This window comes from Mesocricetus auratus, unplaced genomic scaffold, assembly GCF_017639785.1.
Source record: "Mesocricetus auratus isolate SY011 unplaced genomic scaffold, BCM_Maur_2.0 Super-Scaffold_100009, whole genome shotgun sequence".
NCBI classification, from domain to species: domain Eukaryota; kingdom Metazoa; phylum Chordata; class Mammalia; order Rodentia; family Cricetidae; genus Mesocricetus; species Mesocricetus auratus.
In genome coordinates this window covers 67,927,787-67,940,804 of record NW_024429193.1, presented here as the reverse complement: position 1 = coordinate 67,940,804, position 13,018 = coordinate 67,927,787, and the positions used below count along the sequence as shown (strand labels likewise).

General features: G+C 45.5%; 1 protein-coding gene and 1 long non-coding RNA gene across 2 annotated transcripts in view; one reads left to right on the top strand and one right to left on the bottom strand.

Moving 5' to 3' along the window:
* LOC101842634 (Fc receptor-like protein 5) overlaps positions 1-12,763 on the top strand; it is a 33,211-nt gene extending 20,448 nt beyond the window's left edge. Inside the window, exons 10-12 of the mRNA XM_021233036.2 lie at positions 1,114-1,196; positions 1,385-1,445; positions 9,387-12,763. Of these exons, the coding sequence (XP_021088695.1) occupies positions 1,114-1,196; positions 1,385-1,445; positions 9,387-9,396 (154 nt within the window). The 3' untranslated portion in view covers positions 9,397-12,763. The remainder of the gene's footprint in view (positions 1-1,113; positions 1,197-1,384; positions 1,446-9,386) is intronic.
* LOC106021937 lies at positions 4,602-6,797 on the bottom strand. The gene is made up of 3 exons (XR_005879485.1): positions 6,384-6,797; positions 6,152-6,303; positions 4,602-5,682 (listed from the first exon to the last, which is right to left on the bottom strand). It is a non-coding gene; the product is annotated as an uncharacterized LOC106021937 (long non-coding RNA).
* Positions 12,764-13,018: the final 255 nt, after the last annotated feature.

Here is a 13,018-nt window from a genome sequence, read left to right as displayed (position 1 = left end):
TTTCATTTATTAACTCACTTCCTGGTACCACTGTTAGCTTGGCTGTCTGAATGACTACTTTGATAGTTAACAGGGAAACTGAGATTCCCTTTGGAGGCTCTTATTCTCATTAATAAAAGAATTCAGAAAGATTCAAAGGAAGCTCAGTAACTATTTTACTAGAATTTAAGAGAAGAACATGGACAAGTTATTTGAAAATCCTGGTGGCACCAACAAGGAAAGATGGAGAAAAAGTCAAGCCTTTTAAGTTGAGCAGCATGGAATAGAATTAGTTTATTAAGAAAAGAAATATCACATCCAAGAACAGAAGTAGGCTAGTGAGCCAAGAAAAGAGCCCAAAAGACAGCTGACCGTGTGGTACGGGGTCTTTATAACACCCCTCCCTCCCATATGTAAGTCTTGGACTTTGTTTCACACACATTCTCTTTATTAGGCAATGCCAAGGTGAGGAAGGGCTTCTGGTCTTCCTCTGCAAGCTTGGCTTCTTTCATGTTAATCATGAAAGTGCTCTTCTAGTTCCTTTCTCCTATCATGCAGACATTGAATCCATCCCTCTTGAGATGATATAGCTTACTTAGCCTAGAAATCTCTGAGCGTGGCTAGCCTAGTCAAAATTCATTGCAATGACAGTCAAAAAGATGGAGCCACATACCCACAGACCTAGAAAAGTCATTCTGTCAACAAGTATTGTCTGTGAAGAAGTGGCCACCCTCTTGCATCCTGGAGGCTCACTTTAACAGTCGCCCAAAGGCAGCTTACAAACTGTCGCTGGGTCTCCCATGGTAGCCGTGTCCAAACCACCAGAGTTCTTAGGACCTATCTGATCTTTGTATCTCCGAGAAGGGCCGCAGGCCTGTTTTAAGTCTTGGCTCTTCCCCTTTCTGGTTTAGTAGTGTGGGCAAGCCAGGTAGCCTTATAGAATGCCCACTGCTTACACATATAAAATGGGAACAAAGCAGAACTAAGTACTTCTAAGCATTAGCATGGCGCCTCTTACATGTCATGTGGCCATAAACCCTGAAAAGGGAATAATATTGACTGAAAATTCTTTAAAAGGGGTGAGCATCCCCTCTCTCACTTCCTGGGAAACATTAGTGTTTCTATATCTTACAGGAACTCTTCATATTCGGAACCCCAGGAGCCCACCTATTACAACGTACCAGTCTGTATAGAATTGCAACCAGTATACAGCAATGGTGAGGACAGGGGCCCTCCAGTCTCCGGTTTGACAGAAATCACAGGGTGCATATCAGAGCAGGGCCAGGAAGATGGCAAACCCTGGAGGGCTAAAATCCTTCCAGAGAACAAACTGGCCAGAGAGGGGAAGTAGCTGAGAAAAGAGATAAGACGCTTATCCTCTGAGACTTCACCTTCTTCCTAATAGACCCTGAAGAAGAAGTGATTTACACGCAAGTGCGCCGCCCAACAGAGATGCGAACAAGCAGGTAAAGTCTAGGGAAGTCTGCATTCTTTACTCCTGCTCAGCCTCCACCTCCTCAGCAGGGCCGGGCTGTCAGGCACCGAGCCTCCCCTCACCAGGAGGCTACGATTTCTAATGCACCTGCATTGTCTGGAGCTAATCCAAAGCTACCATACAAGTGCTGCCTTATTCATTGCCCATGGGTGAGCTCAGGATCACTGAGTTACAAAATCATCATGTGGTCTCCTCTGAGCCTCTGTGTCAGCATCTACAAGGTGGAATAGGACCATCATCCCTGCTTCCCTAAACAGAGCACTGTAGAATGCACAGCTGAAATAACAAGCATTGGTTACAGAAGTTTGAAAGCCCAAGACCAAAGTGCCACATGGCTGAATGAAAAATGAGGACATGCTCCAAGGTATGGTGGAGGAGAGGGTTTATTGCAGACAGGAGAGAGAGGACAGCCAGAGGCGTCTGGAAGAGTCCAGACTGAACTGGGCCATGGGGAGGGGCGGCCATCAGGGGAGGACAAATGGACCAAGAGAGATCCAGGAGCAGAGCCAGCCAGGAGCCAAGAGGGCACATAGCCAAAATGGCTGCGCTGCAAGGAGCAAAGAGAAGCTGGGGGAAGGGAGGCACAGCCCAGGGGCTGGAGAGGGTAAAGGCAGGATGTGCCAGCCGGGAAGACTCTGGAACAGGTACTTGTGAGTGGGGGCAAGGAGACTGTGCCTAGAGTCTGCCTTGATATCTTAAATAGGCATCTAGTTAGACATTGGTCCTGAGTTTCTTTGAAACTTAACACCATAGTTTTCTTGTTGATGATAAGGGGTGACATCATCTTTTCTGTAATTACTTCTTGCCGAAACAGGGATGTCTTGGTCTTGTGCGGGATGGGGGTGGGGTGGGGGTGGGGGCAGGAAGGCTGGATGTTGGTCGAGCCAGGAAGGGAGGGAGGGGCACAGGCTGGGAGACAGCTGCTCTGCTCTCTCTTGCTGCCCAGGTTCTGAGGGACCACCCAGGGCTAGTGAAGTGCAGACTGCTTTGGAGCAGTCTAGGACACAGGTTCGAAAGGAACCCCTGGAGCTGGAGCATTGCAGGCAGTTTTGAAGCAGTCTGCATTCTAGCTGGTTGGAAATCTGCTGGGACAGGCGGAGACGAGGAACAGAAGGCAAAGTGAAGGAGCTTAGGGGAAATTCTATCTTGGGTGTACATTGGAAACTTCCAGGCCCATGGTCCTGGTAATTAGAAGAAGGGAGGAGTCCCAAGACCAGGGAAATGGGGAGTCCACTCTCAGGTGTAGGCAGTAGGTGGGAAAACTTAGTCTGTTGATTAACAGGAGTGCTTATCTGGAGTCTGTAACCTTTGACCTGTAATAGTCATAACTTCCTGAAACTGATAAGAATTTCTTAAGTTTACAAAAAGACAAAAATTTTAGACATATTAGCATTACCCCTGTTTGAAAACTGTTCTGAAATCCACATTGTAGAAAAAGCAGTAGATTCACGCTTTCAAGTCAGAGTAGAAGCTTGGAGCCCAAAGGTAGGATTCTGGGCTAAAAGATAGGATTCTGGGTTAAAAGCATTAACACTTTTCCTATAAATCCAGGGAGCTGGATATGTAGACTGGTCAGAGATATTTTTAGCATGATTGAGAAGCACTTTTAAGTCTATATTTAGGAGGCAACCAAGAAAATTTTAAATTTTGAGCTTGTGACTATGATAATAATAGCAGCGCTTTACCAGGGCCTAAATGAACAGTGTATCAGAACTCCATTGAATAATGTTAAAACTGCTAACTTCACAAGGCTTAATATAACAATAGCATAGAAAGGAAAAGAAATCTGAAACATTTGTTGTTACTTTAAATTACTTTTGTGTACCTTTTCATACCCTAAATTACTTTCTTAGACCCTCCTAATTTACATAAACTTTGAACTTTTTTTTTCATCTAATCATTTACCATGAGACACGGCTGGTTGGTTCCTGAGAGCAGTTATTGCAAAGAAAGTTCCTCTAAATAAAGTAAAAAGTTACATGGAAACCTGTTGTGAGTGTGTCTCTCAGTTGTGAGGTGTGCCAACATGGTAAACCGTGTCTGTGCCTGCCTTTCTCAGCAGGAAACTTAGTTCTAGAAACAAGTGAGACCAGTTGACAGATTTTATATAGGAAATTAATTGAGTTGCAGCCTTGCCCAGAGGAGCTGTTCGCCTGTCGCTGTTAACATAAAGCTACAGTTAGCCATCAATATCATCAGAGATCTGCAAAGGATAAATTATAGCAGGAAGTATAATCCAAGTGGCTTATGTGTCAAGTAAGAAGACAGAAACCTACTGCTACCAGGATGGTTATCCTAGGCTCCTGTGATGTTGACTTTGTTGTGGGTAGAAGTAGTTGGTCTTTGGTTGTCACATAGGACAGACATTACATCTTTGGCTGCTGATTGGAATAGGATTGGCCTTCGGCTGCCAGACCCAGAAAGTCTGAAAGATTTTCCTGTGGAGAAGGAATCTGGAAAAACTGACCCACTTTGGCAAGGCTGAGTAGAACAGTCAACCCAATAGTGTCCACAGCTTGGACAGAGCCCTGGCAGCAGGTGAGGCATGGGGTAGTTTTTCCAAGTGATTAGAGTTTCACCAATCCAGGTGAAGTCATATGTGCCCTGTCATCGTCTTTGGAGACCACAGGGTTGCTGCTAGGAGCTGGCATTTCTGCCCATTGTGGGAAGATTTTTCCACTAAACAGTCAAGTGCCAATTTCAATAGATCTCTGAAGAAGTTGAGGACCATTACCTATTAAAGTATGACTGAGTTAAACATAATTTACTTGTTTTAGTTACTAGTTTCAGGCTTAACCTTGAAAACAAATATAGAATATTAATTAAAATGAATTACATTTGTACTTGGCATGGCTTATGAGCATAGTGCATTAAAGAGTACATTAAAATTTGATCATTTATAACATGGCTGAACATTAACTTGCACCTCTTAATTATCTTTAACAGTTTATAAGGTAGTAGCTTTATAAGATTAGGATTTAACAGCTTTTCTGTTAAGTTGAGCCTTTAAATTTGAGTTGAAGATTTAATTGAAGATCCTTTAGCAACAAAATAAAACTTGAAGCCATAAATGTTGTCCATAGAGAGACTGGAAACTTTACAAAACCATAAATAAATACAGTTCACACAGAGACCAGAAATCCTTTTATTTTTTTCATCCTTTCATAGTGCACCATTACAGAATAGCACAATTTCTTGTACGACTCAGTTTACCCAAATAGCTAAAGGTTAGAAAAGTTAGCAAAGACAAAGAGGCTAGACAGATTTCTTAAGTCAGCTACAGACCATTAACCTGAGTAGACCTTAGGAATTTATAAACCTTATTGATCAAACATATGTTGTTCCTTATCTAAGATTTTTCAGAAACCTACTGCTGAGTAGTTAGCAAAGATGTAAGTCAGTTTCTATTTACCTGAGTAGACCTTTATAACCTTGGGAATTTATTATCGCATAAAAATCCATCCCAATCCAAAATATTTTAGAGGCCTGCTGTTTCCTCCTCGGTCTAAAAGGCAGACACAGTGATAAGCAGAGGGCTCAGCAGGACTGGGAGGTTTTATAAGTGTTGCTTTATACCACATGCTAATCTTAACCAAGATGCTGGTGAAGTTACAGTGAGTGCGCTCTTTTTTAACCGTGGTAAAGATGGCTGCCAGCCACAAGGTGTTTTAGAACATCTAATTTCTAGCAGATCTATTTTCTAAACAAGAGCTGAATCCAAATTACATATAAAGAATATTCTAAACAAGAGTTCAGTCACATAAATAATATGTTGTAGCAAAACAAGATTACCCAGGTATAGATTTTTTTAACTATAAATCTTTTGTTACAAGTTTTAAGTTAAATTGTGTTACAGATTTTTAACCATACCCAATGAACTTACAAATCCTGAGATAGTTTACAGCATAGTCTTAAGAGGGTTTTTGGTTGGGGGGGTTGTTTGTTTGTTTTTTGTTTGTTTGAGAGAAATCACAGAGATAAAGTTTCTTTTAAGAGAGGAAAGTATAAAAACCTTAGAAATAAGAGACTTTTGGAAGTGTAGAGCAGAGAAAGTTTAGTTATAAGAGATCTGGGGCCCATTTGCTTGTGTGATAGTAGAAGCTGTTACCATAGGAGAGAATTTAAAATTGAGCGTGCCATCGTTAGCCACTGAGTGAGCTGTGCTGAGGCCAAGCCATTCGTAGTAAGACAGTGAGGGTCCATGAAATCTGGGGAGGAAAAGAAAAAGAGTCATATAAGGCCCAGGAGGGTGTAAGGGAGCAGTGGGACTTCCAGGAGGGAGGGAGCTGAGAGAGAAGGGACACTCACAGAGGCCAAGAAGGGCTTAAGGAGGCAGAAGCTACAGGACAGTAGCTCCTAGGATGGGGGGGGGGTGGAAGCTCTGAGAAGGAACTGAGAACACACAGCTCTGAGGGAGAGGGCCAAGGAAAGTGTTGCAGGCCCAGGAGGACATAGAGAAGCTGCAGGTCTGCAGGAGGGAATGAGAGGGAACAGGGTTGAAAAGTAGAGGAATTCCCACAGAGCAGGAGGCAAGAAACAGGTCACAGGCCCAGGAAGGCTTGAGGAAGCCACAGGACTGCAGCTCCTAAGGAGAGGCAAGGAAAGTCCAAGAAGGAGCAGAGGGGGGCTCAGCTAAGCGCTGTGGTGACCAGAATTACAATCTGGAGCATCCTCAACCTGAGAGACTTGTCCAAGAGAAATGTCCCAAGTCAGAGACAAGATGAGGTGTCCCTCTCCACGTGATGGCAAGAGGAGCATCCTGGTACGCCAGTGTGGCTTTTGTAGTCATGGTAGCCACAGCAGGCTGCTCCGGGGTGACTCCCATCCAGCTGAGGAGGACAGGAGAAAAAGGTGAAGAGGCTTTTGGGGAAGGGGGGTGGGTAACTGTCTTTTGTAGAGAGATGCTCACGTGGATGTAGCTGCCGGGGAGATGAGGATATGAGACCCAGGTATGGCGCAGTTTGCTCCAGGAGCCAGACGACAGGTGTCCAGGAGTCATAGCAGGCTGCCGGAGCCAGAGAGACACTGAGGAGGTGAGGAGAGGCAGCTGGCTAGAGCAGGTGGAGGGAAGCAGCAGCTGAAGAGGCAGACTCCAGAATCTGGAGGCAAATTTGGTAGGTGGCAGACACCAGCAGAAACGGTGCATACCTACCCTAAGAGTCAGATTAGCCTCAGTTCAGAAAGGCCAAGTCCCTAGGAAGGGAACTCATATGGGACACTGTGGTTTCAGTACCAGATAAATAATTTAAAAAAAACAAAAACAAAAAACAAGGGCATGACTTCTCCAAGGTGTGGTGGAGGAGAGGGTTCATTGCAGACAGGAGAGGGAGGACAGCCAGAGGCATCTGGAAGAGTCCAGACCGAACTGGGCCATGGGGAGGGGCGGCCATCGGGGAGGACAAATGGACCAAGAGAGATCCAGGAGCAGAGCCAGCCAGGAGCCAAGAGGGCACATAGCCAAAATGGCTGCGCTGCAAGGAGCAAAGAGAAGCTGGGGGAAGGGAGGCACGGCCCAGGGGCTGGAGAGGGTAAAGGCGGGATGTGCCGGCCGGGAAGACTCTGGAACAGGTACTTGTAAGTAGGGACAAGGAGACTGTGCCTAGAGTCTGCTTTGATATCTTAAATAGGCACCTCAGTTAGACATTGGTAGGCATTTGTCTCAGATTTCTTTGAGACCTAACAATGGCCAGGTTTTCTTTCATTTTTCCTTCCTTCCTTCATTCCTTTCTTTCTTATTCCCTTTTATTCAATCATTTAAATAGATTTTCTTTTCAAAATGCTGTATGAAATATTCATACAAGTGTATGATGCATTTGGATCAGGAACTCCCCTGTTCCCTTTCCTCCAGTTCCTCCTCTATTTCCCCTCTCTTTTTTTTTAATTCCCACTGAGTGCTTTTAGTGATGCCTGTGTGAACATGGGCGTGGAGTCATCTCCTGGAGCATGGGAAGCCTCTCAGGGCCTGTGTCCCTGAAGAAAACTGGCTGTCCTCCCCAAGCAGCCAGCAATTGCCAGTAACAATGCTGAGGGTTTTGTTTTTGTTTTCCTAGGTTCTCTCTACGTAGACTTGGCTTGCCTAGAGCTTGCTTTTTTACAAGGCTGGCCTCAAACTCACTGATATGCACCTGCCTCTGACTCTTGAGGGCTGGAGCTAAAGGGTACAGAGTTTTACCCAGTCTATTGGGTTTCTGAGGGGGGTTCCTTCCTGGCATGCGGACAGATGTCTCCTTTCTGTGGTTCTTTCTCATGCCTCAGAGGAGCACTAAGCCCATTACAGGCGGGTTATCCCAAGGGCTACACTGCAACTCGGAACTAACATGAATCTAGAAACAGACACAAGTGTTCAGCCCACAAAGCCTCCCCTTCTGCATTGTTTTCTACCGCGAACAACAGGGTTAAACGATACACGTGGAGACTCGCAGCTTTGTAGACCCCGAGTCTGACTGGGTCTTACTTGGCACATAGTCCTGATGTGCCTCTCTGGAGCTGAGAGACAAGTTTGCTTCCTGACTGCTCTAATTTCCACAAGTCACCTACTTTTGGGGGAGGGTTGGCTTCTCCCAGCTCCCTCTTCCTCCATCCTCAGAAGCACGTGTGCAACCCTTACCATCCTTCATAGTCAGGCCTGCCTCTGACCACAGCAAGGAAAAGCCTCTGAGTCTAAGGCCTCACATGAATGTTATTACTTTATTATTCCCATGATTATAGTCCCACTGTTAAGGATTCCCTCCCCACATGACCCATCCACAATCCACAGGTCCATCGTCTCCTCCTAGGAACGCATGTTCACAGGCTACAGGACTGGAGTATGAGCACCAGGGGCCACGGTTCGGCAGGGGGAGTGTCAAACAGCTGTGGCAAGGGCTGCATGCTGGCGGTCTCACTGTGACACACATAAACCCCCACTCTACAGGTGCCTACCGTGAGGCAGCCTGGCTTGCTTTCTATCAGGACAAGGAAAGGGGGACCAAGTCCTTGAACAGGCTTTTCTGATGCTCTACCGACTGAGCTATCCGGGGCTCTTTGAACAGGCTTTTCTTAGGTCTGCTCTACAAAGAGTGCTGTGTGGTTCTACCCAATGTGTTTCTCCTTCTGGGCTTGCAACTTTTGCATTAAGTCAAACGAACTCGCATCTCATTTTTCCTTATATGATACTCCTTTAACACACGTTATCATTTAACCCTACAACCCCTCTGAAGGGAGCATTATGGTCCCTATTTTGTAGATGGTAAAACTGAGACCTTCAATTACTGGCCTGAGGTATTGTAACTATTAAATCACCAAAAAAGGATGCTTCCAGGGTCAAATTCAGTACAGTTTCAGGAAGCCTGGATGCTCAGGCAACATAACAGTGACACACACTGAGCAGTGCTCATGTGCTAGGTTCATTTCTAAGGTCTATAAGTAAATATGCACTTCTCCCTCAGAACTGTACTTTGTGAATGACTACAACGTATACGATAAAGGCAGTGAGGGAGAACAAAGACACTGTCCACACGAGAAAGGTGACAGACATTGTACAGATTTAGCTACATACGTGATACACACACACCCGAATGTAAACACACACATCTTCACAGTAATCCTATAAGTAGATAGTAAGATAGCTCCCATCATATAGATGAGAGACAGAGGCCAGAGAAGCTGGGTGATGAGCCCTGGGGTGGCAAGGCAGACCCAGGGCTCAGGCATGGTGCCTCTGCTTCTCCACAACGAGTGGCACAAACCTAAGACCAAACAACTAATGGATTATAAAGCAAGTTTCATTCCCTTGACAGCCCTTGGCAGCATGGGGATGTGTGTTAAGGAGGCTGGCTAGGGAAAGGAGGGAGGGCAGAGGGTGACCTCGCGGAACAGGACACTGAGACCTCCAAGCAGCACCCACATTTGAACTCTCCCTTTCTTTCTACAGTGGCCTCTGAACTCAGGGTCTCCACAAATACACTGAGTCTCCTGACACCTGTGGCTTCCCCTGCGGGCCTGCCAGCTCCACCGTTACCCCGATGCTGTGTCCTCCAGGAGTGTCCTGTTATCTACTCTCTGAAGCTGGAAGCACCCTGGCCCCCAGGCTGCAGAAGTCGCCCTCCCAGCACCTCACAGATGAGTCCTCCTGCTTCAACTGGTGCACCCCATCATTCTCCTTGGAGAGAGGATGCTCTGCAATGAGACCTAGGTGCACCCAGAGCTCTTTGTATCAAGTGGCCAGGACTTGGGGCCCTACTGGGCTCCCACCCATCACTAGACTGAGTACTGTACTTGGCAATTTTTTTAATCTAATGACAAGCTGCTCTTGACCTAGGGAAAGTCATATCTCCTGGCTTCCTCAGTGAGTTTCAGTTCTGATGACTGTTGCAGCCCCTCAATTAGGACTGCTCTTGGGGCGTGTGGTGTGAGCCTGGTGACCCTCTGTATGCTCTACCAAATGGGAAGCACCCACTCATTGGATAATGGAGTCATGTGAGCTCTTTACAGCAGAGCCGCATTTCACAATCTTTTATCTGTCTAGAACTTAAGGTCTGTACCTAATATCAGTGGAACGCCTTTCTTGCTCAAGAGCTAACCACTCAAGTCAAGTGATACCCTGCACACCAGGCCTTTCCTAGTCTGACAAAAGGAACCCCACAAAGTCGAGATCAGGAGCACCAAGGACTAGATTGTGAATGAACAATGAGGAAGAAAACAATATTGGATTCTGTTAAGCATTGGATCCCCGGTTGCTGGATTCCTCCGATGCCAATGCGATAATCCAAATCAGACCAAATTAATAAATCCAGATTTAATAAATGCAATGCAAAGCAGAGCACTCTTGAGTGGCCCTCAGGAAGGCAGGGGACAGAACACAAGGGCACATGTGGCAGATCTACAAGCTGGGTTTTAAATAGCCATAGTCGGTAGTCATGGTCCCAGGCATCTCCAGGGAAGGAGCCCCTGATGGCGGACTTTCTGAGAGGAGGGGCCACTGTTCAGCAGGTTTTCTGAGGAGGCAGGATCTGGGGAAAGAGAGGTGGGGCTTCTACATGCCTCCCAAGAAACTCAGAAGCATCCTTCTTTCTTTCCCCTGAGGGAGAATGAGAGAAAATCTGGGTGGAAATCCTGTCTACCAAGGGTTAGAGCTCTGATGGGGGATGTCCTTCTGTATGCTGTGAATATGTGTTTCTCCTATTGATTGATGAATAAAGTTGTTTCAACCAATAGACAGGCAGGATTTAGGCAGTTGGGAAATTCAAACAGGGTTAGAGAAAGGTAGTAAGTGGAGTCAGGGAGACACCATGTAGCTGCTGAGGAAGCAAGAGGCCTGGGCATCACCAGTAGACCAAGACCACATGGAGATACACAGATTAATAGAAATGGGTTAATAATTAAGAGAGAGCTAGCCAAAAAGAAGCCCAAGCCATTAGCCAAATTGTTTATAATTTATGTAAGCCTCTGTGTGTTTACTTGGGACTGAACCGGTGAAACCAGGAAGGACAGAAACTTCCATCCACAGGGCTCCAGATCCCCAAGGACCTTCTGGACATGCAGGTCTGAGGCTGGGTAGAGCCTGAGAATCTGCATCTCTAATTAGCTTCCAGATGGTACCAATTGTTTAGTTCAGGGACCATACTGAGAACTGAGGCCCCATAGGTATTGGCAGAGACTACCCTCTGCCAAACTTCACAGTACATGTTCACAGAGATCACACTCAGACTCAATGCCCCTGAGCCATCCTTGGGCCAAAAGCACTGGCGTGGTTTGAATAAAAATGGCCCCCATAAGCTCAGATATTTGAGTGCTTGGTCATCAGGGAGTGGGTTTGGGGGTTTCAAAAGCTCAAGTCATGCCAGTGACTTTCTGCTGCTGATGTAGAACTCTTGCTGCTTCTCCGGTACCATGCAAGCCCGTGGGCCATCATGCTCCCTGCTGGGATGATAACGGACTAAACTTCTAAATTATAAGCAAGCCCCAATTAAATGCTTTCTTTCATAAGAGTTTCTGTGGTCATGGTGTCTCTTCACAGCAATGGAACACTAACCAAGACAAGCATCCTTGGAGAACTCTGAGACATCTTGGGTTTTACCAACTACCCTGGCAGGCCAAGGAGACTGATACCATCTTTGTTTCTCCCCAGGCCTCATACTCTGTGAACAACTTGTGAATGAATATACCCTTTACATTCCTGGGGTGTTATTCCCCTTTAATCACTCCCATCATACCTTCTCTTGACCTCTGACTCTGTTGATCATTGTTTTAGTCATTTTTCTTTAAAGAAGCAGATTCCAAAAAATGTGAGTTTGTGGAGGAAGAGTAGACAGGGAGACAGGAAGAAAGATGTGAGTTCCTTGCTCTGATTCTGGGAAAGGAAAGGGTCACAGTGGTCTAGGAGCTTAAAGAGATTTTGAGGACATGTGGCAGATAAAACACACATTATTCACTTCAAACAAAGGCTTCTAGACAGGCATCTACCCACAGGCACCCAGGCACAAGCAGACACACAAGCCGGTGGTACACCTGACTCATGGCGGTAAGCACATAGGCTTACCAACAAACACATAAGCTTGCTGCCAAAGGTGGGAGCTGATGTCTCTGGTATCTGACCACAAGGTCATTTTTATATGGAATCCATATGAAAGTGGTACTCTGACCTGAATAGTTATCTATCAGATTACATCACTGTTAACTTTTGGGTTCCCAGAATGTTCAGTGTCAGTCATGTTTTGTCTGCCTCATACTGTATATCCATTTCACTACCATGTTGTCTAAACAGAAACTGATAGCCTCTCTTACCTACAGAAGATAGAGAAGAGAAAGAGAAAGGAATCTATGAAGAGAGACAAGTCACATGATGTACAGTTAGCAAATTGAAGACCCCAGAAGAGCCACTTTTTTTTTCAGTATGGATTTGAAGGCAGAAGGCCTGTGTCCAACTCAAGCAGTCAACCCAGAGGAGCTCCTCCTTGCCTGAAGGAGGGGAGCCTTTTCTACTTAAGCCTTCAGCTAACTGGGTGTCTGGCAATAAATTTTGAAAATATCTCTTACAATCTACAAGACTGGGACTTTTGCTGGACATCACAACTCTGTACTCAAACTGTTTGTTTAACCTGCTGTAAGAGAACAATAGAATAATCCACCTTATTTGCCATGGATTCCACATGTGATACTGTAATGTGCTTTTACAACATAACCTAATGCATAGATACAATCTTATGTACTCTTGCATGTCCCTGACCCAGAGTAATGTGTGTATATCATTTGCTGAAAGCAGCAAATACAGAAATTCAAGGCAACTTCCATAAAGGTTAAGTGAAATCATTTATGGATAGTTATTGATAAACGTGATGTTTGTTATCTGGGTCAGTTGGGATTTGGAGCCTGTGACTGAATCCCTTGTGAAATTCTGGGGTTTGTTTGTTTGTTGTTTGTTTGTTTTGTTTTGTTGTTTTGGTTTGGTTTTTCGAGACAGGCTTTCTCTGTGTAGCTTTGGAACCTATTCTGAAACTAGCTCTTGTAAACCAGGCTGGTCTCAAACTCACAGAGATCCGCCTTCCTCTGCCTCCCAAGTGCTGG